Here is a 26,689-nt window from a genome sequence, read left to right as displayed (position 1 = left end):
TCTTCCATTTTGTGTAGCGCTTACCCTCATGTGGGTCAGTCCTTGCCAGCTGGTTTTGGGCAAGAAGAGGCAGGGTACATCCTGGACTGGATGCCAGACAATCACAGGGCACATTTAGACAAACAATCATTCACAGACACCTACAGTGAGTTTACAGTTTGAAATGAACATAACCTCACATTTGCTATTTTCCTTTTTTATGCTATTACAGAGAGTACACAGTACAGAGGAGGACGATGATAAAAAAATATATATATAGAATGTCCTTCATTCTAGCTGCTCAGTGCATAACTGCTTCCAATAAAGGAAGAAAGTACACCAGAAAATGAGCTTCCTAGAGGCCAATAACTGTTGTCTGCTTTGGAGGTTCTGTTATTTTCCAGTGTCATCATTTTGGGTCTATTACTGAACATCATCAATCTTTAAGTTCCTGGTAACATTCCAGAATCAGACTCATTATAGCCCCTTACATGATCCATCGGAAATAACAAGAGCTGTGACTATATGGCTATAATACATCTCTGTTTGTAAAACATATTATAGTGAAGGATGTTTTGGCTGCAATAAACGATGCCGTAGCATCTTGGGTTCACTGAGATTCAGAGAAACATTTGCAGGGTGAGCAGTATTTTCCGCTGCCAGCTCCTGGGAAATGAAACAACCACAACAATTAAATGTACGTATGTGACATATAAGCATATACGGCGATTTAGTTTTGCTGGTTTATGTGCAGTCAAACGCTGGCTTTAATTAATACCTTTAATAAAATATAGAGTCATTTCTCAGATGATTTACTGTAAAGGTAGGAAAAATGTCAACATTAAATATTAAACACACACATAGATAGATACAAAGTGTCATACAGACATTGCACTTGCAGAAGTGGCTCAATAAAACTGCAAAAATAGCAAAAATAAAGGAGAAGAGTGGATTCTATCAAGATCATCCATTATGTTCTTTTATACCGCACACACATCAAATATTTGAACCACCAACCAACAGAATTTAGAAGGAAATCATGCAAAGCTTAATGCCTTTCACGGGGGACATTCAAATGTAAACACCATCATTTGATTCATGTAGATTTCCTCATCAAAAATAACAGAAATCCAGTAAAAGGCGGAATAAGACTGTTTATGGAATGTTTTCCTCCACTTTAATTGCATCTTTTGTCACCATGGGGAAAATTAACACTGCACAGTATTATTGAGGGACCCAAGATCAAACATATTCGTGGTTTATGTAACCCAGTGACATATTCCATTCCCTTTTGTTACACCGCATTTACAATTCTCTCTTGACCAATTACTAGACATCAGCTCACAATAGCCTAACACAATGTCCTGTCTGTGGTTGAGTAAATAAAGACCCTGAATACTAGAAGTTATTATGAACTCTCCAGCGATAACATTTTAAAATACCATTTACCAACATGAAATATATAAATATTGAACAGGTCATGATTAGATAACCACGGTCACAGTTAATCGTTAATACTTTTGTTCAATTTCAGATCCTCACATGGCGGAGCAGAGAAAAAAAAAGTCATTGTTCAGCATCGATTTTATTTGTCTCATCTCTCCCTCCATTCATTTTCTAATATGCCTGTGCTCATTAGGGTTGCGGGGAGCCGGAGCTCAAATGACTTCAGGTGAAAGGCAGATTGCCGGTCTATCCTAAGGTGTACTGTGTATACCCCACCTTGCCCAAAGTCAGCTGTGCTAGGATCCAGTTTCTCCCAAACAAGAACAATGGCTTCAGGATTTCATAAATATTGAAGGCCATTCCTTAATTTAGGACCAAGAAAAAAAAAAGGTTTCTTTGTATAAGCACAAAAATGTTCTCTTTTCTCCTATTGCAATTTTTTCTTTCTGGTACAACATTCATCTTGTTCAGTTTTGAGAGCGCCTATAAATGATTGCTGAAGGTGACGGACATTCCGAAAGGTCCTTGCTGGGAGCTTCACTGTTTCCATGTGAATGATGGCGGCATTAGAAGAGCTGTGGCATACAACAAGATAAGACGGTGAAGACTTATAAAGACCAAAAGTACCTATCTCGTCTTTATCGCTACACCATAGGGTGTTATAAACAAGCAAATAAATAACATTTATTGGGTGTTGACCCGCTAGGTCACGAATGTGCAAACATATTAACAACTTAAAACTTACAGCTGCGAGGATTGCTCTCTGGTAACCTTTGCAAAATCTGGCTATTAAAATATGTCTTGAAATAAAATGATACGTCCCACTGACTGTAATGCCAACTCAATTTGCGTGTTTTCACAGAGCTAATAAAATCCTCTCCATTCACAGAAAAGCTTCTTTATTTTTTTAATTAAAACAAATACTAATCCAGCAAAAAGAATCTGAATAATTAGGCCATCATAATTAGCTGTACATTTACTTGGGCATCTACTGGTCTAGTTTCCATTGATGCAGTGACATTTTTAAATCACAAATTGATAATGAATTGATTTAAATCATCATGTGTTGGCAACCAATGGTCAGGCGGGGATGTATGAGTTAAATCAGTGTTTTGATTTTGTTAATATGATGTATATCTTAATTAGCATGTCATGGGGGCAAAGCTCATTAACATCAGCATTATTTGCAATTTTTTCTTTTTAAACTGCTCCTCCAGTGTCCTTCCATAGCAAAAAGAAGAGACTCATCATTTTTGTAATTCAATACCAAATGACCTTCAATTTAATCAACATGAAAATAAATAGCATGCGCCGAGGCAGCACTTTGGTCTCGAGTGGAGTAATTAATGTCACATATAAAGCATGCTTAATTGACATCTACAACATTAAATCGCAGGTGGATGACAGCCTTAGAGCATTACTGTACCTCCGGTTTTCCCAAGTGAAGTTGAAAACTTTATTTTCTACTGTTTAAATGACTAATACACCATATACAAGCTTATTAATACAATGGTGACTTGAGATGCAAATGTTATTGGTTCTGTGAACACGCTTGTTACTCAAAACATCATTTTTCCTCAATGAAATGAAATACCCTTAATCTGTTCCAGCCTCATGTATTTTTTAATGGAAAAAATGCTTTCTATTTTATACTATACTTAATAAAAAAACATACAGTAATGACATAATTTACATAAACAGTTTTCATTACTCTTTTTCCTGCATGGCACATTGGCCACACAGATCAGATCCTCTCTCGGTTTTTGGTTTTGGCAGGGTTATTAGTTGTTCTTTGCAGATGATACCCAATACAGCTGAACCTTGACTTTACGCATTTTGATTCTACGTGACCGCAATTTTTTTTTTCGTTGTAAATACATTTTCTTTTGAACTGTGAGCACTAACCTCAAAACATTTGGAAAACAGCACGCAACCATTATTGATGCCCCAAATGTTGGGATATAGCTATTGTTTAGCGGACACTTCAATCTACTCAACTGATTTTGAAGTAGAGACAATACGAAGCTAAATGACTGGCTTGTAAACTTCCAAGACGTTCCAAATAACGACCTTTCAGGGTTTACGCAATTCCAAAATTCTGGATCCCAAAGCCCGCGTAAAATCGAGGTTGCACTATATATGTCTGGGCATGTTATAATATCTATCTACATGTGTTGCTCCAAAGTTTGTGCTCAGCTAGCGATTGCTTAAAAGATAGAAACATTGCCACAAAGATGCAATTTGCTATGTGTGTATAATGTTTCCCATTGTATGCTGGGCAGAGTCTATGTGGTTGTTTTGAAGACACAATGTCCTCTTTGTTTCATATTCAGCAGTAACATTCAGCTGAAAGAGGTAATGAACAGCTTGAAGTGTCTTTATATATATATATATATATATATATATATATAAAATATTCACAAATTACTGTATGTCTGCCAAACTGCTTGTTTTGAAGTGAGTTGCGTCATCTGAGACAGTTAGAGAGCTTGTATCTCAAATATGAAGTTGTAAGTCAAAGAAAAACAACAGGCTGATATACAGCTCACTCCTCAAATAAAAAGTCAGGTCACTCACATCTCAAGGCACCACTGTAATTTACATAAAACTTTCTTGACTGTCAAAATAGTCATTCAAAAGGACTGATCACCACAATAGATTTTTTTTTAAATAATTCATTACAAAAAATATTCTTATAATGTGTAATCTATATGGATAACTTAAATGTACAGACAGTGATAAATGTTCTTGACAACTTTGGTCCCTTTGACATCTCTCAAGGACAAAAGTGCTTTCAAATAGCCCAGAAAGTTAACCATCAACCCAGGGCAATATCGCTTGTTTTCTTCCTTTCAGTGCCAATACACATTATCCAACATCAAGCTCGTTAAGAGCACTTTACTGTGCGCTAAATGCCGGAGAGGGAAGAAAACAAGAGATTTATTTTTCTTTGGCAAATATACAACTTCATTATTATCATTGGTCACAAAAGATCAAGTTTGTACTTTTAACTAGAAAACACCTGGACACAAGTGGATAGCAAAAAACAATCACTTGTTTATTTGTTTATTTTTATAACTAATTTGTGCATTCAACGGGCAAAATCAGCAATAAGTACTGTATTTATGTCTACCCTTTTATCACACTGTAAGTCACTACACTAATATCATAAGGGATGGTGGCAGCGTCACCATCCAATTATGATAATGAATTGTGTGTGATTACCATACAATCTATTCATTGCTGTAAATTAGAATTCATCAAGTGATCATTATTAATCTCATCAGCCTCACTACTTCCCGCCACATCATATGACACATTTCCTTTTCTACTCGACTCCACTCTCAGATTATTCGGAAACACAAATTATTTGGAGCGAAGATGACAGTATTTTTCTGTCTCCCGCCAGTCTTATGAATGTGTTTAACTGTATAATCTCATTTAGAAAACCCATCTAGAACCTGTTTCCTTTTGTGGAGGCAATGTAAATTTCCATTTACATAACTTGGATTTTTATGCTGCGAATGAACAATGCTAACTATTGCCACGATTTGGCAGAGAAAACGCACTAATATAAGAGTTCATCATTGTTCTATGTAAAATCCCGTTGAATACATTTCATAATATGCAAATACATCTATCATAATGTCATTTTCATGTACTTGGATGGATTCTAAAAAAATATGAAGGTAGATTGCTAAGTCATCTGTGATGAAAATTGTGTTTGCCCGATTTAATAGACATTTTAAATATTTTATTTTGTCTAGGGGGGTGTTTGTCTGTCTGGTTGTTTATTTATGAATGTATTCTTCAAAATTATTACACGCAATATGGTTTCTGTTTGCGTTTTGCAGTCCAGGGTGAGCGTGTGGATGCAGCACGTAGTATTATGTTAAGTCTTCAGGGCTACTGTGGATGTGCCCGTAAATGTCGAACATTTGACTTGGTAACATCCTATTATCAGCTTTTCAACTGTCTAAAAAAGATGCATAGTAGAAGAAGACATGCTCATGTGAATTCATGTATTCATTCATCACACAGCACAAGAAAGAAACAAAGAGCCGCTTTGCCAAGTGATTTGTTGACAGCAGAAAAAGTATTCCTTAAAACTTTAGGCAAAGTCGAAAAGTGACTAACTTGAATACATTTTGCTCATTATCACTAAACAGTAACATGATAGGTCATTTTCCCCCTTATGCTAATAGTGACACAGAAATGTATTTACTGTATTGTTTGTATCCAGTTATGATTCCCTCTGACAATATGAATCCAAAGAAGAAGACTTGATGTGTAGAAGTTGTAATAATTTCAGTTTATCTGCAGAGAGGCATCGCAGGTCCTTCCTCCCTGCTGCCATCAGACTGTACAACCAGGCCGATCACTGTAGCTAACGGACAAAATAACATGCAATAACGTGCAATAACCATATGTGCAATCACACTATGCGCCTTCATCCATCAGCTGATAAAGACGCGTCACAATCACATCAGTGACACTCTGATGAAGGCGGAAGGATCCGCCGAAACATGTCAGGTAAATGAACCTAAAACAAATTGTTTGATATAGAAGAACCAGTGAAGTAATTGAAAAAGAAAAAACAAGATGAACTTAGTACAACTAACACTATGTGCAATATCTGTCTACCTCACACTCTTTTACCTGCTTTTTTTGCACTGTTTTTTTTTTTTTCTTCCCTTGCACTATTTTTTTATCTAATATTTTTTTATCTCCACCGTATATTGTGTATTGTGTATTTTGTATATACTGTCCATATTTTTTAATTATATATACCTTCTACTTTTTTAAATCTTTTACCCCCTTCCCCGCATGCGTGTGTGTGTGTATATGTTAAGTGTACTGCTGCTAACATAGGAGTTTCCCCATTGAGGGAATAATAAAGGATTATCTTATCTTATCTTATGGATAGGCATGAAAAGCAACATTCTGTTCTTTATCACTCCCGAATGCTGAAATTCTTTGCAACAACTGCTGCAGCATTCAAACAAACAAAATGAAATCACTTTATATGCATTTGTCAAATCTGATAATATTCACATGAAAAAAATGAATCACGTTTTTCATCTGAAAAAGTTAACCTCCAAAGCTGAATGATTCTGAAATAAAACAATTGCATCAAAAGTCTGCACTATTGGTTTTCTCTCTGTTTTTTGTGATGAGTAATGATGACAAAGAGAAGAGAAGGACGTATTGCAAAATAGGAAATATCTTTGAAATTGGAAACATCTTTGTCTTGGGTACTCGGTGTAACACTGTACCGTAAAAATGCCAATTAGTTAAAATATTTATTAGGAAAATTATTCAACGAAAGAATGAAATGTGTAGTGCAAAGTCAGTTTTGTGGAGGTATAAACTGTCTCAGGAGCTGTTCAGGCACTTTCTCATCGAATCACATCCGTGTCCATCCGTAACAGTCCAATTTGCTGTTGCAACAAAGTACAGAAACAGCCTGGCTGCAACGAATGTAATGTGCTTTTTTTCCAGCATCTTCCGTTGGCTCATTCGTCCTCTCTAAGCACCAGTCCAACCGGTTCCAAAAAAATTACTGTGTCCTCGCAGCGACTACGTAATACAAGGTGTGTGGCAGCCACATGGGGTTAAGTGGAGTTTTGAGTGACCCAGCTGTCTTACTTACATGTGAGAAATATAGCCACCAAAATTACTAAATTTTCATAATGCCTGAACTAGTCGCCAGCCAATCGGAAGGCAAATTTAGACAACAATCTTCCACAACCACACCTATGGACAATTTGGAGTGGTCAATCGGCTTACCATGCATGTTTTTGGAACTTGTAGTACCCACGCAGGCACGGGGAGAACATGCAAACTCCACACAGGAAGGCCAGAACCCTCCATCGGAGAACTCCAAAATGCAACAAATTCCTTGTGCTTTTTACATTCTTGGCAAATAAAGATGATTTGGAGAGTCTCATGAGCTAGGAAACAAGATTTCTATCCCTACGTGTTTGCCACCATCAGCCAGTAGCATGGAAAGAATTGCCACTCTGTCAACTGTGAAGGTTACACTCCAACTAGACATTTCTAATCACAGACACACATAAATTGCACTTAAGGTCTTAATAATGTTTGTGCAGCCTTTTGCGACGAACAGCAGCAATCCTTTGACAGCCTTTGTTCTATTCCTGTTTGTTTTCTGTCTTGTCTTCAATGATGCTTTTCTAGATCTTGCAAACTACATCCACATGAACAAAACTTCAAAAACAACACACATTGCAGAAATGAGTTATGCATAATGCATTAAATACAAATGGAAATGTTCACATCCTGGAGGGAATGGATGATTAAGGGTCATGATATGAGTATTCCACAAGGCTCAGACTGAAATAATGAAAATACAAAATCATGAGCAGATAATCATGATTTTTGGAATAAGGCCAATAGTTAATTTAGCGCTGGACAATACCTAGTTGTCGTTTTTGAACAAGTAGCCGCTGACTGAATCACAACGAGCTTGTGCCGCTCTTGGTTGTTACGGTAACCAAAGATCTCGGCAAGTGTGAGTCACATGATTGTTAACCACCAAGCACCTTCAAACCCTTCCACAAACCCACCCATGCCCTTTATCTCTCCTTTAATTACAGTTCTACCAGTATAGCAATTTGATGTTTCTCACTTTGCCCAATGTACAGATAAGGCGGCACAGCTGGAAACCATTATAAAGTGTCAAAATAATAACGTAGCAATCGGAGCAATATATGGAAAGTGATTTTGTTGTAACTACAACAAAGAAATTGTAAGTTCCACACAGGAATGGCAAAACCGGAATCAAACCCTGCACCTCTGAAATGTGAGGCAAACGTGCTAACCAGTGCCCCACCCACCGCACCGTCTCCTCAAGACTGTATTTATAAATTCAACAATTTAACATCATACAGTTCACATACGTATAACCAGATGTTTCGATAAGTCCATACCATGAGTGCGAGGTTATTTGGTGAAATGTTAAAGGAAAAATGATCCAGACAGCCAACAATGACTCGAAATTATAATCATAAAGGCAACATTTTCTTGGAGTTGGGCTCTGTATCAATAAATCCTTTGGACAGGATGAAGTAATTAATCCTTAAATAACATTAAGATAATGACTTTGTAATAAAGTGACTTCTCAGTTCCATAAAAGATATAGCGCTCTCATAAAAGTCAATTCCATACATATCTTAATATATTTTAAAAAGAAAACATGCTGTAAATCAAATTTCTTTTTGTAGCACTCCTAATAATTTTTCTTCCATCCTCACCCTAAACAGACATCAAATGATTCCATCGTATGAGAGTTTAAATCCCACTCCTGCAAGCAAGGCTTGAGATCTGTAGTCTTCATGGACTCTCGGTGTGTGCCAAACTTGGTTTAGCACGAGAAGCACAACTTATTGGATTATAGGGGTCTATCATATATGCTCACATTGCTGGAGGCTGTGCGTACAAGCGGGGATGTGTGTGGGTGTGCTGCAGGAGAACCAAGAGAGGAATGGAGCCGTGAATACGCAATAAACACACACTTTATTTTCTGTTTTGGAAATGTATTATTGACTCCAACCTTTTAGATGTTTTTGAAGATGGAGCAGCCAACTTTTCTTTTTCTTTCTTTTTTTTCTTTTTAATGTAATCCTTGGTGGTTTTAAGAGTCTACTGTTGCTCACGTGAGGAGAGAGAGTAGAATTGACAGAAAAACTGTCAGTGTCCCTGCTGCCTATTCAATTGTAATAATAACTCTGTTCACCCTTTCCACTATTCAGTCTAGTTAGTGTGTGGGTGTTGCATTTTCCTGCTGATAATAACAACAGTGCACAGCGCCTTGGTTTGAAATTCTAAGCGCCACATGGGTTTTTGCAGTACATCTTAGCATAAATACACTCTGCTCATAGTGTGGGAGCAATCGTACTGATTTGACAAAGCACAACTGGCAAGATGATGATGATAATTAAATAATGCAGTGAAAATTTAATTTCGTCACGTTGACTTTTTGTTACGCCACGATTCTCAAACGTGGTCGTTTCTGTGCATTAGCTTGCTTAGTGCCACTTGTTAGCAAATGAGGGATGGACAGTTCTTTTTTTATTTTACAGAAATAGATGTTCTGACATAGATTCAGAAAATCTCCTAAAGCAAAGTGTAAAAGGTCAGTACAAAGCTCAAGGGCACAGCAAATGAATGACAAATCATCGGTCATGCCTGCTGTCTCTAACTGGTTGTTTTTCTTAAATAAGAGACTGCTTGACTGTACTACAGAGGTGGTAACCACGTCACAGTTTTCCTTTACTGTACATTTTGTGTCATTCTTTTGATCTATGACGTGATAACGTTTCTGCAATGTTGCAATTTTGGAATATGAATCTTTGCTACTAATTTTTGATTGTGCAAGGCCCTACAGCCTTGGCTTATACTTGTTATGATGCAAATACATCACTCTTGAAGCAAATCTTTCTCGAATTTAAAGTTATCACTTCAATCTGTTTTAATAAGCTACAAAAGAAGTCTTGTGGAAGCTCGAGTGTGCCTTGACATCTACAGCTTCCAAAAGACTTTTTCTTCAGGCGAGAAGTGAGGTACACCCTGCACTGGTTGCCGTCACAAACGAACATCAGCGCATATGAATGGTTACAAAATTTCAATGAAGTCATCATGCAGAAAGAGAACACGTGAACTCCACTCAGGGAGTCCAGGGCTGAGATCTGAATCCCAACCTCAGAACTGTTGGGCAAATGCGTTGACTGCTCCTGTGCACTGTGCCGTCCAGATCTATTTATATGCAATATGTGCTGTATATCGTGAAAGCTAAAGCTGAGCATGTCTTTGAAAACGGTGCGGAACTTAATTGTACGTGCTTCTCTCTGCTCGCATCGCCATTCCTGCAGCAAGTCCTATCTTATCTTAAAAAGAACATGTTTACCTGTCTTTCTGCGTCGAGACACAATGAGTCATACTGTCGTGCTATTTCGGTATGCCTACCGGCAAGTCTAGTTTCTTTGTCACTTCTCTTCTTGCATTGGTCATTTATTACCTCCTTTTGCCAACATTCATAAGTCATTTATTCCAAAGTGCCAAAACGAGCATGATAGGCAGTTAAGACATGAACTCATATGATAGTGACAGTTGGATTTTACAAAAAAAAAAGGTTCTTGGCCTGGTCGAGTCCAGCTCCAAAAATCATTCTTGTCCATAATGGGTCTTAATGGTGTAATACAGTCTGTTGGTTCCCACCATGATCCTGTCAGACCGTCTGCCTCTCCGTGCAGTTGCCAGGTCGCTATCATCCACCAAGGCAATTAACCACCTGCTGATGAAGCAGTCATGCAGTTCAACATTACATTCCTCTTGACATTTGCAGAATCACTCACGGACACATAAATAGATAGATTTATCGACGTGTCCCCTCATCCATGACCTCTTTGTGATGATCAGGTAGCTACACAAGGGAAGTGGCTGTGATTCCTGACGCACTGATGGAGCTTCCCGCTGAGTGTTACTAATTTCTTCATCTCCTTAACGAACATTATTGCATGAATCACATTTAGCCGGCACTCCATCCTTAATGAGTAGCGCCATGCTCATTGCTCACGTCCCGCTTACTGCTCTCTCCTCTCATGCGATCGATAAATTCAACTTAGTCTTTTAATTTCGATGTCATCGGCCACAGTGAGTTTGAGCCGACTGTAAAACTGAATATGCAAACCAAGGCACCAACTCATCCGAGCTCCTGTAAATCATTCACGGAAGTTGAGACTAGACGATAAGTCAAACACGGAAACAAGTGAGTTCCTTGATTATAAAGGGAAGGCTTCATTTTCCGCCTGAGTGCTGCAGATATTCTGGGATCTACATGTGTATGCGTCTCCTTGGCACTGAGGCACACAAACGTCTCATCGTGTTTTGTGCATGTGCATAGTGACACCAGAGTGTATTCACGAAAAGGTGTGTCAGAAGGGTGTGTTGGCAAACGTAATTGTAATTGTTTACTGTCTCCTCCTTGAATAATCTACAACTTGTTGCAAATTTCCCAATGCTAAACTGCACACAGTCAAAAATACAGAGCAATAGTGAGTACAGAAATCATTTTGGATTAAAAGGCATGCAGAACTTTGCTGTGAACGAAGCTGTTGACGTACACACAGAACTTGCGTAGCAACATAGTTGTGCGCGTGCACAACGTCGTGGCAGGCAATTACTCATCCCAGCCTTCACCCCCTGCTCAGGATACATTTATAGGCAAGAAACACCGACAGAAGACAAATTAAACTCATTTCAGACGCTGCTTTCTGATTAATAGTTTTGATTAGCTTTAATAATTAAGCAAGCACTCACTGTATTTTAGCCCCATTTCAAAAATAAGCCTTCCTCGGATATGAGTGTGGGAGTGGCCACGACCTGCCCTATGGACGGAGAAGGTGTGGTTCTAGTTACTTCAGCTGAGTTTCACCTGACAGCTAAATCAGCACATTTCATCAGAAGTGAACCACTGTCAGGATTACACTAACCAACATTAATTTTGGATTTCCTCCTGTCTTAAAAGGTATGTTAGTGCTCATGCCATATTTTATTTTCCATAACCTTTCTGCATCTGCTGCAGAATATAACACAGTGTGTTTACCTAAGAGGCAGTTTGTCTCACTTGAGTTTGATTAGCATTACCATTCTGGTTTATTCTGGCTTCCAGGCGTAGAACAACAAGGCAAATAGTGGTTGGAGCTTGGTTGTAATGAGGATTCTTAAATCACAAGGACAATGTCAGATGTTACTTTGAAGTCTGATGGAGCTTTTAGGGAGCCAGAATTAAATGAGTGAAACAACAGGCATGAAAATATACCACGAGGATACTTTTTTAAAATCATTTTCCCACTTCTCAGGTTTATGATGGAGCCGGGGCTGAAAATTTGTGTTTTTTTTCTGGCAGCACTTCACCTAAACACAGGTGAGTTTCTCTTCAAACTCATGAGCCAACTCTATTTTTACCACTATCTGCCTTCGAATCAATAACAGTCAGGATATATGATGACAAACACAGCACGTCGGTAATTCACACACTCGGTGGTCTAAAAGTAAACATAGCATTGTCTGCATTGCAGATGTGCAGTGAAGCCTGTTGGTACAGTGTCATGTTTCAGAATATCCAGACCCCCTTTGCTGCTCTTTAATAACAATTAAGTGAGCACTGAGCAAAGAAAAACAAGACTCCAAGCTATACCCCCCACAGGTCTTCATTTTGCACCACCTCATTCACTTGTAATATATGTATTCTGAATTTACAAATGGAGCCGGCCTGTCGCCTGGTGTGTATGAATCCTGACTTAATTGCATTGTGTGACAAGTTTAGCCCCCTCTGTGCTTACTTGGACAACACATCATCTTGAGACGACAGCATTTTGCCCAAAGCGGGGAGAGGTGCTTTTCCAGCTATAAACGTTTGACTGACTAATCAGAGGTTTTCCCAAAATGCCTTTATAACATTTGTCACTTTCAGCCTCTAATGAATGACTCAGTGTACTTTGTTTGTGGCGATAGCATTAAGGTGCCTTCGGAGTGTTCGTGAGGAAAATTAACAGCGAGGGCTGTCAACAGCGGGACTGACTGGATTTATAAGTATTCTACATTGAGAAATTCAGCCAAGGTCGAAACATCTAAAAGGGAAAATGGGGCGAAGATGAATGACAACATTACACGTTTAAATGTGCTCAGTGCCATTGTCTCTGCCTCCATAAAACATTCAATTAAGATGCGGGCTGCAGGGCAGGCTTTGCGAGAGCCACTGAGACAGGGTTTTTAAAATACACTCATTTGTGATTGTTAGGCATACTGGACATGACAAAGAATGCATGCACTGAGACGGTATAGTGTAAACAGAAACCTCCAGCAAACTTGGTATGCTGTAGCTTTATTTTGGAGGCCAATTACGTTAAGAGCAGCACTCTTTTTAGGAGCACAGGCCCTCAGCTTGAATGTCATTAAGCACAAAGTGTCATGCATTTGAAAGCGATTTTCTTCTATCTTGTTTTACATGATTACTGTTGGTTTTGGCTTCTACAAACTGTAGAACAAGAAATGTATTTCATGGTGTATAAATAAACCAGGGTGGCTTGGTGGTGCACTGGTTAGCACGACCGCCTCACAGTTAGGAGGGTGCGGGTTCGATTTCACCTCTGGCCCTCCCTGTGTGGAGTTTGCATGTTCTCCCCGTGCCCGCGTGGGTTTTCTCCAGGCACTCTGGTTTCCTCCCACATCCCAAAAACATGCTTGGTAGGCCGATTGAGCACTCCAAATTGTCCCTAGGTGTGAGTGCGAATGGTTGTTTGGCCTGCGATTGGCTGGCAACCAGTTCAGGGTGTCCCCCGCCTACTGCCCGAGGACTGCTGGGAAAGGCTCCAGCACGCCCGCGGCCCCCCGTGGGGACAAGCGGTATAAAAAATGGATGGATGTTGTTTGTGTGTTTGTCTTGTTTGTTTAAATTCAATTTGTCGTTAAAATATGTACAATAACATGTGTCCATGTGTGCTGGAGCCTACCCAGTTGACCTTGAGCAAGAAATAAACTCTGGAATGGTTGCTAGCCAATCCAAAGGCACATACTGCCATTCACACATAAGGAAAATGTAGAATCTTCAATGTACCTAACATGCATGTTTTGGCAAATGGGAGAAAAACACAGAGTATCCAGAGAAAAACATAAATGCATGAGCCTAAAAATTTGTAACAACAACGAAGCTTTTCGGTGGATTGAAGGTGAAACGTCGGCAACTGACAAAAACGAGTTCAGTTGCCTCAATTCAATCTTTGCAGATCACTTGCGCATACGCAATACCATAATGTGATGAGGTGATAATGCATATATAAATATATGAATTTTGCTATCATAACAGCCCTCCGAGGGAAGCCGGAACTACACTGCAGTGAAAATGGGTTTGACGTCGGGGGTCACCACCGAGGTGCCTGCGGGCAGTAGGTGGCCCTAAGGAGTAGCCCGTGGGCCTGTTCTAAAAATCATTCTACAGTGATGGAACAATTTTAATTTCCCAGGAATATTGTTGTGGTCAGCATTTGAATATGGAAACACTGGCAGTTATTTGAAGAAATAAAATGTTGCATACTGATATTGTCAAGAATCGGATGGAGCAGGGCGACCAAATGCAGCTTGGACCAGGGTTTATTAAAGGGAAAAGGTAGTTGGAAGCGAGGATAAGGAGAACGAACTGACAGAATCGGCAAACTGACACAACTTAACAAAACAATAACTGGACTGACTGACGGTAAGACAACAGGCGTGAAGACAACAGGCGTGACGACATCAATGATCCGTTTGGGAGTGAGGGGCAGACAGGACTTAAATACACGACAGGTAACAAGAGGCAGGTGAGAATGATCGCACTGATCATGGGCACACAGGAGGGGAGGGGCAAACACACAGCCACACGGACAGAAACTATGACAATATGCACATAATAAAACAACCGTGGACGAGACATGACAGATATTTATGTTTCCAACTGTGAAATCATTAACATGACCAGTGACTTCATATAAATAAATATCAGTAATTGAAAATTGTAACATATATTAATAACTAGGGCCCGAATGATATGTATTTTTTTAGCCAGATGTTAATTCCGATATTAGGCTGAATCAAATAAGCAATTGACCAACCAACCAAAACCGAATGACTAAAATAACTTGTCAAGAAAAAAATGAATCACAGGCAGAACCTTTAACTGTTAATGTGTAAAATAAAGAAATAAAATAACATAAAAAAATACATAAAATAATCAGCCCATATTAGTATTGTATTAATGTCGTATTGACTGTGTTGAATCACATTGTTAGCACTTGGCATTAATTAGTTTAAAAAAGGTCGGTGATCCCTCATCTAGCAAGTGTAATAATGTCTGCTACCTTTGAGGTGTACTGTATATTTTGAATGGCAAAATGAGTCTTGAGTTGTTTCAAACTTATATGAACACGCAGATGTGACACAGGCCATGCAAATTACATCCTCGGGCCCGCAGACCGTCCAGAAGGCCAAGGGTGAAAAGGTTCTACTCGGGTGCACCTACACCCCAGGACTCGAAGACACCGGGGAACTCGACATTGAATGGTCCAACCTCAGCCCAGACATGACGCAGAAAGACAAACTGGTAAGTCTCCCATGAAATTAGAGCGAGGAATGTTATGTGTCTTTGCAACCGCCCAACACCATATTTGAGCTGTATGAGTAGTAAAACCTGCTTTACTCTTTCATCATTATTCCATATTTGTTTGTCAGATCTTGGCCTTCACAGAAGGGCGTATACACAACTATGACCCCAGCCTCTCTGGCAGGGTCAGCTTTACAGGAGACCCCAAGCAGGGGGACGCGTCTATCGCTCTCTCTGATTTGAGGCTCTCAGACACGGCCACCTACCAGTGCAAAGTCAAAAAATCACCAGGCGTCGACATGCGGAAAGTAACTGTTGTCGTAATGGGTGAGAAAGAATTCTCCTTAACTGGTTTTACCGGTTCATTTACTCAGTTCTCACTCTAATGGAATGTCCTTCTAAAGTTCTGTCTACCGGCTCCCAATCACGCGTGATTTCCTTTTCTTGTTTTCACTCCAGTTCCCCCGTCTGTTCCAAAATGTTGGATTGACGGCAAGGAGGAGAAAGGCACTCCGGTCACTCTCCGCTGCAAATCAGACCAGGGATCCTCTCCTCTTACGTATACATGGACGAGAGAAAGTTATCTTGGAAAACCGCCCGCGGTTGTGCCACTAAGTATGGCACTTTCTGTAAGCAGCCAAAAGCACGTTAGCTTAATTACATATTCCTCCGGGATGTCTCTTATTCAGACACACAGAGTGGGGAGTATTTGATCAAGAACCATTCGGACAGCTATGCTGGAAGTTACTTGTGTGAGGCAAGAAACCCTGTGGGCAAAGCTCAATGTAAACAGACGCTGGAGGCACACAACCGTAAGTCGAAAAGAACATCAGTCCTACTTTCTGAACCTTTCAGGAACATCTCCCATTCCAAAAACGATGTCTTGTTCCATTCTGTCCTTTGATACTGTCAGACTAAAATGACAACCTGTGTTCCAGCCACCAATCGAGTGGGTGTCATCGTCGGGGCTGTGATAGGTGCTCTTCTCCTCCTCCTCCTCCTTTTGCTCACCATCTGGCTCTCGGTCTGCTGCTGCCTCAAATTACGTTATGAGAAGGAGGTGGCCAATGAAGTCAGGTATTGCATTAGCGAGCATATTGAGAGCGTTTATTCATATTCGCCGAGTGAGACTTGTGTGTTTTTCAGGGAGGATACCCGTGCCCCAGAGAGCCGCCCCCCCAGTAGGAACTCCAGCTACCGCTCAGTGCTGGGGTACCGCACCCACCAAGGGGTGTCCTACAGCTCAGTGGGGAACCGCCTGCCCAGTGTCAATGAGTCCAATGCCAGTAACAGTGACAAGGGGTCAAAACATAGCTCAGTGAGGAAACCCCTCCCGGCACTCAAATACGACCACCGCTACGGTTACCCCGTGTAACTACAATTTATACACAATGGACTTCTGAAATGCCTTAGAAAAATCCCCATTTTTTCACTATAAGTGTAAAACTTTTTTATACTTTAAATGTAAATATTTCAGAAGGAATAATGCCAAATGGTGCCATACAGCCTGTTGAACACAACCTCGAAGGCATACTGAGAATAAGCAGATACATGACTCTAAAAGAATCGGACCTCATCTATCGGACTGGATGTCCTTCGTGATGCACTGTCTAAGTTTTGTATTACCTTCGGCGGGGTAGACATCTCAATATTAATTTAATATAGCTTTGATTTATACAACTTGTAAAAATACAGTTTGTTTGAGTGCTTCCTTTTCCATGTTGTAAAGCTAGTTCAATCCAGTTTGTTTATAGGTAAACATAATAAAATATCTTTTTAACTAACAATCTCAAGAGAGGAATACTGTACGAGTTCCCACTTTTGGTTCACTGACCTAATCGCTCAGAATTCCAAATTAGGTTTAATGAACCACCAGAGATGACACTTAGACTGGCCTTTTCTAAAACAAGCTATTGAGGAGCGTCTGGAGCAATGCATTAGCATGCAGATGTCATTTTGCTGTAAACAAATTACCAACTAAAATTCTGACGATGCACATAAACAAGGCCAAACAGTCATTTTCCTCTGGCCTTGTTAATGCCTTTTGGAAGATTTCCTTTGCACAACGGCATGTTGCGCCATTGCCTTCTGTGTTGGGGTATTTTTGCGCAGCAGCTACTTTTTTTAATCTAACGGCTAGTTGGGGCACCAATGCTTAGTTGCCACTCAGTTAGGGTCGAGTCAGCGCTTTGCCTACAGGCCATCTTCTCTTCAAAAAGACTTCATTTAGCCTGAATACTTTTCTTTTATGTGTATGTTGAATTAATAATAGCTGCAGGATGGAGGGCACACGTGCACCCTCGGCGACAAATTCTGCCCTGTGACACCTCGGCAGCAGTGGTGGTGGAAGAATCTTTTACTTGAGTGAAAATGTGAATGACGACAAGACACTGCAATGCACTAAAACTCTTATTATTTTCATTCTTGATTCTTAAATGTAAAATCCCTGTTCTGTGCTTACTTAATGAGGTGTTAAATGGAAAAAAAAGCACTTGGTCTACGAGCAAATCACTTGTTTGCAGCCATATTCAAATTTCAAAATAAGCACAAGGATTCAATTTGCTCAACTTTATACCTGAAGCGCTGTTTTGCTCTTGTTGTAGTTACTTTAACTTTAAGTCCACTTCAACCATGTCAACTTCTGTATTAGTTATCGATTTTAAACATTCCTCTTTCTGTTAGGCCAATTTAATTGGTAAGAGACGTGCATGTTAGAAAGGCGACGGTTTCAGAGCTTCAATGTGCACACACTTAAGCATGTCCTACAGTAATGAACCTGACAAGAAGTGCTGAAATGAACAGGATGGCTTGCAAATATTTGTCTGGCAGGTTCAATCAGAAAGCTCATTTCCTTTTAATTTCATTCTGTGGTGGCTTAACTGGGGAAAAAAAAAACCCGCTGCTTTACCTTCTTGATTTTTTATGTGGAGAAAATAGAGAACCGTTAATTTTGGTTTTCACTAATTTATTTTCTGTCAGTACTTTTTGTGAGGAAAATTATCGCTTTCCTGTGCAATTTGATGATTTGTTATTATGCAAAAGAAACATTAAGAGATAATAAACCGAGCTGGCTCAACACCTTGTTAGGATCTTCCTACCACTCGGGTACAACTGCATTGACTTAACCTATTCCTCAAGGTGATGGAAAGGTTATGCTATTTTCTTATCATGCAAATAGGAATGTGAGAGTGTGGTCTGGTGTTTGTAAATGTGTGGCCAGGAAGCAGGAATCCGCTTCCATGAGGAGTCCCATTGAGCCGTCATGGCGCACTGATCAAACGACGGCAAAGTCACCGGATCAATCACACTAAGCACATATACTGTGCGTGCCGTGTGAATGCAAATATACCCTCATCACTTCCTTTGGTCACGGCTGATGCAAATCACAAGTGATGCTCCAACGTATAAATCCCTGCCAGTCGAAGAGCTTCAACCTTGCTGTTTGCGTCCTGTAGACGACTTCAGGCGAGGATTATCACTTGGATAAGGAAAACCAAAATGTGATTCTGCAGACAGAGCCAAAAGTGTTGAAAAGGATTGTGAGGGAAATGTACGCAGAACTCTTACATCGGATTGTAAGTGATAATTAAAAATAAAAAGCTTTGCCCATTTGCTGCGATTTTTGGACTCCAAAAGAAGATTTGGACTAAGCTTGTATAATAAAGACTAAAGAAGGTGGCAGGCTGTTACTAGAGTGGAATTAATGTGAGGGTTTTTCCTTTTAGCCTGACATCAACAAAGTGTTTGAAGAGAGAGCTTTTCATCATGCTTGGGACAAACAAAATGTCCATGTGGCTCTTGACGGGCATGACAGCTGTTACCACGGTGTTCTTGAACCTCTATATTTTCTTGACGAGCGTGTCCAACTACAAGCAGAAGAAGCAGTGGAGCCCCAGTGAGAGCATCATTGTAGCTTTGTCCTTGGCAAACATCAGCCACCAGCTCATCTGCTACTTCTGGATGAGCATGGATGAAGTGGACAGCAAGTGTCACATCGCCCAGATGCCCTACGCCGTCATGCTGGTCATTACTTTCAGTCTCAAGTTCACCATCATGTGGGACAGCAGCTTCCTGACATTCTACTACAGCACCAAGCTGGTGAGCACGCCCAACCAGTGCTACACACACATCCAGGCCACCATCATCAAGCATGTGACACTCGCTGTGTTTCTCATCCCACTGAGTGGCCTTGGGACCTGCATGCCCATGCTGGTGGTCTTCCACAGGGCCAATGACACTTTGGGGGGTGATAAAGACTGCGGGGTGTTAATGCCCAACTCGAAGCCTGGAAAGATTTACGAGGCCCTCTATCTGATCCTTGCAGATGTGCTGCCGGGGATGTTCATGGTAAAATGCTGCATCTCCATCTCCGTGCACTTGGCGGTGCATGTGCGCCGCATGAAGGCCAGCACAAATGGCGCTCACGTCCCGAAGATGGGCACTCAGATGAGGGTGATCCAAATGGCTCTTTCTTTGGTGGCCGTCTTCCTTATCTTCCTCGTGGTCGACCTGTACGTCAACTATCAGATAGCCGTCCATCATGAGAACGCCATCACGCTGACGTTATTCTTCACATCCATCTATACCACGGTTTCTGCCATGGTGCTGATCTATGGGAAAAAAACTCTTTGGAAAGCTTTGATCCATGATTTTAACATCTGCATGGACCTATATCCATGTCTGACATGTCTGAAGGTGCCTGAGCAGAGGGACCAATCTAGCAGCACCCCTGCAAAGATCAAGAACTGAAGGTTTGATTGAAGCAAATATTCGTGCTATATTCCAGTGATTCGCTGACACTCGGCTGCGAGGAATCAACCAACTTCAGCGAAATGGTTGGAAAATTCGTATTTATTTACAACAAATAATGTGTCTTTGTTCATTGATCTATGAATCTTCTAATGTTATAGAAGTGCTTTGGCTCAATAAAGATTGTGGAGCATAATCCAATCATGACGTAACTGAAACCTACTCAAGATTTTGTATAGTTGTTGTGTAGACATTCAAAAACGGCTTTATTACATATTATACTATATGAATTGCAGCATGCCCATACTCCAAATCAAATTTATTAACATAGGCCTTAATCACAAAAGAGTTTCAAATCATCGCTGTGAAGTGGGCACTTCTTTTGACCCTGATTGCTCATTTCCATGTGTATGACTCTTTCTCTCCAATAGCCACACTACGACCCAGGGGGATATTTAAAGAAATGATAATAATGCTTTCCATGATACGATAATTTCGATGAACACTAATAACACTGCAAAATCAACGCGGTTTAGTTTATAGAATGTTTTATTACCAAAATAGTTCTTCAAAAAATATTAAAAGTACTCATACAAGCTTTTTTTTCTCTTTCTTAAATTTATTTTAGATTGTATTACCTGTCAATGGAACATTTGGCAAGTACGTTTGCCATGCATTTGTAGACCTTTTTGTTTGGGGTTTGCAAGTTCTCCTGGCGCTTGGATGACTTATCTCTAAATATTAATGCGTGCTTGCATCGATCTGAAGCCTTTCCTGGTGGGCGACAGCTCAAACAGGTTAAGATGTGTTGTCTTCAACCCGTGGGGGTTTGGGGGAGCGGGGGAATAGTTCAACCAGGGATGCAATCGGCCTGCAATGTTTTGTACAGATCTTAGGATTCTTTCTAGCGACTGTACAGCTGCTACTGATAATAACGGTTAATTTTTATTGAGATTGTCAGAGTGGTGTTCATTTCACGACACATTTATTATTGAGTGTAATTTGAAGTGGTGAACAGTTTTGTAGTAGATCTCAATAGGTTACTCAGATAGGCTCCAGCTTCACGTGACCTTCAACGAAATGATTGGTATTGACGATGGATGGATCTAATAAGCAGTCACTCCATATTTACGCAAAAACTTGTGTTTCATAAGTGATAAGTTCAATTACAATAGCACAAACAGTGAATGTGTGATTAAGAAATGATGTGTCTGTGCATACTTATTTTTGCTCTGTGTATGTGTCACCTCAGAATTTGCTTGAATCTTGACAAATACAATCTGCAGGGAGTAGATCTGCCGTGCACACATCACAGCCACCAAATTAATAGCTCACTATTCGGATCACATGCTCATCACACAGAAACTGTGAAGGTAAATATTTCATTGGAACATATAAGTAAGGCAAAAGCATGGTGGGCTGGACTGTGGTTGTCCCCTCCGAAAATGTTGAAAAATACATGTGACATTGAGGGCACAGAGCATATTAATAAAACATGAGCTACCCACAGCCTGAATAGTTGTTTTTTATTTGAGTTCTTTAAATCAAAGAAGGTTCAAAAGTCCTTCCTCGGGTCAGCAGAAAGCAACCTCAGCATAAACATATGTACACGTGCATATTGTTAAAAGTGAAAGCAGATGTAAATGTTCCATTATGGGTTAGTTTGTGTTGGTGTTGAAAAGTATGCTGAGGCAAAGTGAATCTAGCCTCAACAATAGGAAATAAAATATTTGCCATACTCACATGCTCTACCACCGTGGCATAAGCCAGTGGGCTTCAAAAATGACAATCTCACACGCACAACATGTCTGCAGTAAGCCAATGGACAAAATAAGGAATGCCATATTTTCTTTTGATGAGAGCAATTCTATCATTCCAGGGCCGCAGCCTTCATCATTTACTCTTTGTTCCATTGGAGTGAAGCTGAGCATCACTGAGGCTCAATAGAATAACAAACAAACAAAAACGTTTTCTGGGCATTTTCTGGGTCTTAGTGCAAATTTGCTGTTGGTGCAATGAACTGGTGACTTAAACATAAATCAAAACAACACACATCACTCAAACGTTTCTCACCAACCAAAATAAACATTGTTTGAAGAATCAATTTGTCAATATCTTGCTATTTGATACAGCGCTTGTATTCAGTGATAGGCATAATTTTTCTGAAATTTGTTGTCATATTATGGCTGGTTGGTGTATATTAACATTATGATTCATACAATTGTAGTTATTTAGATTTCACTACCATGTTTGGCTGCGTTAAAAACAATTGTACGTGTATACATTTAATACATTCAAAATGTAATGTAATGATTTGTTCATGATTGAAATAGTAAAAAAATACAAAAAGTTGCACATTTTCCACCCAAGTCATTCTAAGAAAAAACACTGCCTCTTTCACAGTCACATTTCCACAAATGGTGACCTTCAATCCAGCCACTCAACCAAATGATCCTTTCCGCCCTTGAGCTCAGACTGATATCCTAAGATTGCGAACAGCCTAAAACTACGAAGGCAATGGTATAGTAAAGAGGCGGTAGACTACATGGCAACGCTTCAGGCACATCGGGTTACAGCAAACCGAAGCAACATCTCTCCCCTGCATGGGTGAAATCGCCCCAGATAGCTGTTTCTCATGGGAAATGGAGCAAAGAGTGATATCCTGTGGCACTCTAACATGAAGGAATAGGCCATTAGCAATCCAGATTTTTGTGAAAAAAAAAAAAAAACTCATCAAACCCAACAAACAACCCATAAACTCCCCCCTGCAGACATCCTCCCCAGGAGCTGCTAGTAGATTAGTGTTAGCTTAACTGGCAGCATTTTCCATCACCTACGCTAATTGTATTTGAAAGACATCAGCCTCAGTGCAGAAGCATTTTAAATGCTGTAACCTTGAACAGAAATTAAAAAAAAAAAAAAACTCTGGAAAGGTTTGCAGAAAGTTCTTAATTTTATGCATTCAACAAACGTTTATAAAAACATGACATGAAATATTTGTTCAATTGTTATTCATTTGTGTGTGCAGTAGAAAATTGTAAATGCCTTTGAATTGAAACTCCTGAAAAACCTAACATTTCAATTTAAATACTGACAACCTTCGTGGTTTCCATGCCTTATTTTGGGCAATCTATAAGCACACATTTAGTAACGACATGTACAGCATGTTGAAATTAATGTTACTGAATAATATGCAAAAAAAAAAAAAGCATTTCTGTACACACGGGATGTGCAATACAATAGAGATATTGAAATTCAATGGACAACAATAACTTAATTTCTGGAATAAACAGTAAATTCATGGAGACATGAACACAAATTTTAACTTCAAAAGGCATCCATGATTGTACCATACAGTGTTTAAAATTTTTCAAAGGAATAGTTTGATATTTAACGTATGGCATATGTGCAGCGTCGGGACAGCTGGCTTTGCAAAATTGATGCGTAAAGAGATGAACACATGCATATTAGTATAATATGCTAAAACTGCAGGACTGGCACAACGGTATCTGGATATGTTTGATCCTTCCACCATCAACATTGTTGAATGAAATGAGAAACCGTATTGAATATTCACATGGCATCGGGAATTGTCCCTGCTTTCAGTCAAATGCTGAGCTACGCTTAGTGGACCAAGATAAATTGAGTTCTTGCTCCACAAAACATACCATACAATGTATTGATGTTTTCCTGAAAGACCCTTTTTTATTCAGAAATTTCAAACTATTCCTTTGAGTAAAAAGCACCAATGTGATGCTGCTGCGAAGGCAAACAGTTACAGTATCCACAGCATAAACAAACAACACATGTGCATCACATTCAATAATGCCATCCAGTGTCTCTAATATAAAGGCTTTAGCTCCAACACCCATACCGCGATTGGACGCACTAACTACAACAGTTACATTGTATTCCCTGCTCATGATTAACATTAATGCAACTTTACCTGTTAAAATATGGAATTAGTTCAAGCAGCAGTTTTTCTGTGATTGAGGAAATAAAAACATAAAATCCAACAATTTAATAAAATGTAGTGTTACCTAAAAGAATCTTCCACATCTTTCGTTGAGGGTTGTGGGGAATGGCCTCAAAAACTGGCATCTTGGCATGAATAACGATTTTGCATAAGCAACATCTCAAACACCCAAATGTGTTGTAAATACATGACTTAGATGATCCTGCATCTGTTGTTAACTGTGGCGTCCCACCGTCTCATAAATGAAATTGTATTTTATCACAGCGTGACATAAAAGAAGAAGCTTTAGGGTTTGTGTGGCCCTATTGGGGGCTGTGCTCATATGAGGAAAACATGGACTTCCGGGTTTTGGGAGGCGGCGGTGGAGGTTTGCTATCAATTTTCATTGGCAGCGGAGGAATGAACTGCAAGGAAGAAGACAGTGGTGTTATATTTCGGAATATCTCAGCGTTTATATGCCATTAAATATGCATTAGTGGGGGGGTTGGCATTTGCTTTGAACAGATGCACCTCTGAAGAGAAAGCAGCGATGTCAATCTCATGCGGGTGTTTCTTTGGAGGCATTGGTGGCGGGGTCCCTGGGGTGTCAATGGTGTTGGCATCATTGTCACTGAGCAGCGATGAAAAACCTACCACATAAGAGAGAAAAATGATCTCTATCCAGACGGCATGCATCTGTGAGCTTGCATATGTGTGAGGCCTAATTTGGGTTTTAGAGCAGAAGGCGCTTACAAAAGATGGCTATATTCGTCATGACTGACAGAAAATGAAATGACAGGCAGTGAGTGTGGTGTGTGTGTCAGAGCGGTGGCTTGTGTTCCATACTTGAGCTGCGTGGTGTGTGAGGCATGTGAGGAGAGGCAGGTAAAGGACTGAGAGGGTTGGACAGGCTGAGCTGGGACGAAACACCCTGGAACAAGGAGAGCGGCAGTCGTTTGTCGCCCAGCTGTAAACTCTTGGGCCTCTGCTGCTTCTCCGCAGGACTCTGAGATTCAAGTGTAAAAGAAAGATGAGAATTTTCATTAAACGGGGAACTTGAGCAACTCCCAATTCACAATTGGATAACACAATAATATGAATATGGCACTGGGTCAGAAAATGAAAAAAGAACACCAGTACTCACCTCATCTGCATCCGACTGTCTCTCCAGCAGGACCTGAGACTTGCTCACACTCCACTCTTTCCTGTTCTTTCTCGCGATCCTGTTGTCCTCCTCTGAGCGGGACAACATTGAGGTCCGGCGATCGCTGGGGCGGGATAACAACGAACTGGTTGTGAATAATAGGGGAAGACAAAGACATGCAGCAGGATTAAAAACTGTGGCGATAACACAATGAAAAATTAGCCACGGCTTGCCCCCATGATCAGTGAGAACGAACACAGACGCTGACTAAGGGAGACAAAAGGGGGCCCAACGAGGGAGTGCGGGGACTGACTCTTGGGAGGAAATGGCCGAGGGTCCATCGGAGGATGCAGAGCCGCTGGAGAGGGCTGAGGAGGCATTGGAGAGGGTTGACACAGTGGACATGCGACGCAGCGTGGAGGACAGGATGTAGGGCATCACCACTGAGCCCACGCGACTCTTCTTTCTCTCTGCGAGAGAGCAGGGCTGAGACACACAAATAGGATTAAGCATCATGAGGGAATGTTGGCAGGCGAGGGGCAGTGGAAAAAAAATCAGAGCCGCCAAGCACTGGCTAAAATGTATTAGCCTGGACTAAAACAATGTTCGCCGTGCTTTGAATGGGTTAGTGTGATAGGGCCAAAGGGTCAAGTTGGCGACTTTCAATATTGAGTTTGAAGCGGGCCACGCACCAAGGTTATGACGCCATAATGCTTCTCCACTTTCTCCCGAAGGTCTTGGAAGCAAGTAACCAGGCGATTGTGTAAGGGTTTCAACTGCTCTGTCATCTTCTCCCCATGGATGCGAATGCCATCTGCCAAGACGGGGATCTGGAGGGGCAAGAGTTAGTGTTACGCAACAATAAGACCTGTTTCAGTGACAAAGCCGGTGCAGGCAGTTACCTGCAGGGCAATGAGGTGTTTAAGGACCTCAATACGCTCATGGTCCTCTGGGTGTTCGTGTATGTAGGTGTCATTAAAAAAGGCCTAAAGAGGATGAACAAGTTGAAAGAATCATATACATGCACACTTCAAATGCTGCCGCAAGCTACACTGGATTCAAGATGTTTCAACATCGTGACAAATAAGCAACAGGAGTTCCCTTGTAAAGCAGGCTCGAATCTACCAAGAACTCATGGCACTTCTTTTCTTTTTTTATTGTGATTAGGAATTAAAAATACACTTGAAGTATATTTTCCATAAGTGGGAATACATATGAACAAGCCACAAGCAAGTCTAAAGTTGTAGCCTTCAAGTCT

General features: G+C 40.4%; 3 protein-coding genes across 3 annotated transcripts in view; 2 read left to right on the top strand and 1 right to left on the bottom strand.

Annotated features, from left to right (window-relative positions):
- The first annotated feature begins 11,850 nt into the window (after positions 1–11,850).
- vsig8b (V-set and immunoglobulin domain containing 8b) lies at positions 11,851–17,126 on the top strand. The gene is made up of 8 exons (XM_037257868.1): positions 11,851–11,974; positions 12,309–12,373; positions 15,414–15,583; positions 15,712–15,910; positions 16,043–16,198; positions 16,273–16,395; positions 16,522–16,660; positions 16,730–17,126. The coding sequence occupies exons 2-8, from the start codon at positions 12,313–12,315 to the stop codon at positions 16,956–16,958; spliced, it is 1,077 nt and encodes a 358-aa protein (XP_037113763.1). The 5' UTR covers positions 11,851–11,974; positions 12,309–12,312; the 3' UTR covers positions 16,959–17,126.
- Positions 17,127–17,497: 371 nt separating this feature from the next.
- Positions 17,498–21,843, top strand: LOC119126622. The gene has a single exon (XM_037257874.1). It carries the CDS (start codon positions 19,349–19,351, stop codon positions 20,330–20,332), a length of 984 nt encoding a protein of 327 aa, XP_037113769.1. The 5' UTR covers positions 17,498–19,348; the 3' UTR covers positions 20,333–21,843.
- dock5 (dedicator of cytokinesis 5) overlaps positions 21,844–26,689 on the bottom strand; it is a 31,752-nt gene continuing 26,906 nt past the window's right edge. The window contains exons 45-51 of the mRNA XM_037257804.1: positions 26,334–26,417; positions 26,124–26,261; positions 25,745–25,917; positions 25,432–25,576; positions 25,134–25,293; positions 24,819–24,937; positions 21,844–24,712 (exon numbers count right to left, since the gene is read on the bottom strand). Of these exons, the coding sequence (XP_037113699.1) occupies positions 24,611–24,712; positions 24,819–24,937; positions 25,134–25,293; positions 25,432–25,576; positions 25,745–25,917; positions 26,124–26,261; positions 26,334–26,417 (921 nt within the window). The 3' untranslated portion in view covers positions 21,844–24,610. The remainder of the gene's footprint in view (positions 24,713–24,818; positions 24,938–25,133; positions 25,294–25,431; positions 25,577–25,744; positions 25,918–26,123; positions 26,262–26,333; positions 26,418–26,689) is intronic.

This window comes from Syngnathus acus, chromosome 9, assembly GCF_901709675.1.
Source record: "Syngnathus acus chromosome 9, fSynAcu1.2, whole genome shotgun sequence".
Classification (NCBI taxonomy): domain Eukaryota; kingdom Metazoa; phylum Chordata; class Actinopteri; order Syngnathiformes; family Syngnathidae; genus Syngnathus; species Syngnathus acus.
This window is presented reverse-complemented; position numbering and strand designations above follow the sequence as displayed.

What these genes read in the sequence shown, in the direction of transcription:
- vsig8b (XM_037257868.1), top strand. Translation starts at nt 12,313, where the DNA reads ATGATGGAGCCGGGGCTGAAAATTTGTGTTTTTTTTCTGGCAGCACTT. An exon ending in AGCACTTCACCTAAACACAG is followed by an intron (nt 12,374 to 15,413) that starts GTGAGTTTCTCT and finishes ATGAACACGCAG; the next exon opens with ATGTGACACAGGCCATGCAA. An exon ending in GAGGTGGCCAATGAAGTCAG is followed by an intron (nt 16,661 to 16,729) that starts GTATTGCATTAG and finishes TGTGTTTTTCAG; the next exon opens with GGAGGATACCCGTGCCCCAG.
- LOC119126622 (XM_037257874.1), top strand. Translation starts at nt 19,349, where the DNA reads ATGCTTGGGACAAACAAAATGTCCATGTGGCTCTTGACGGGCATGACA.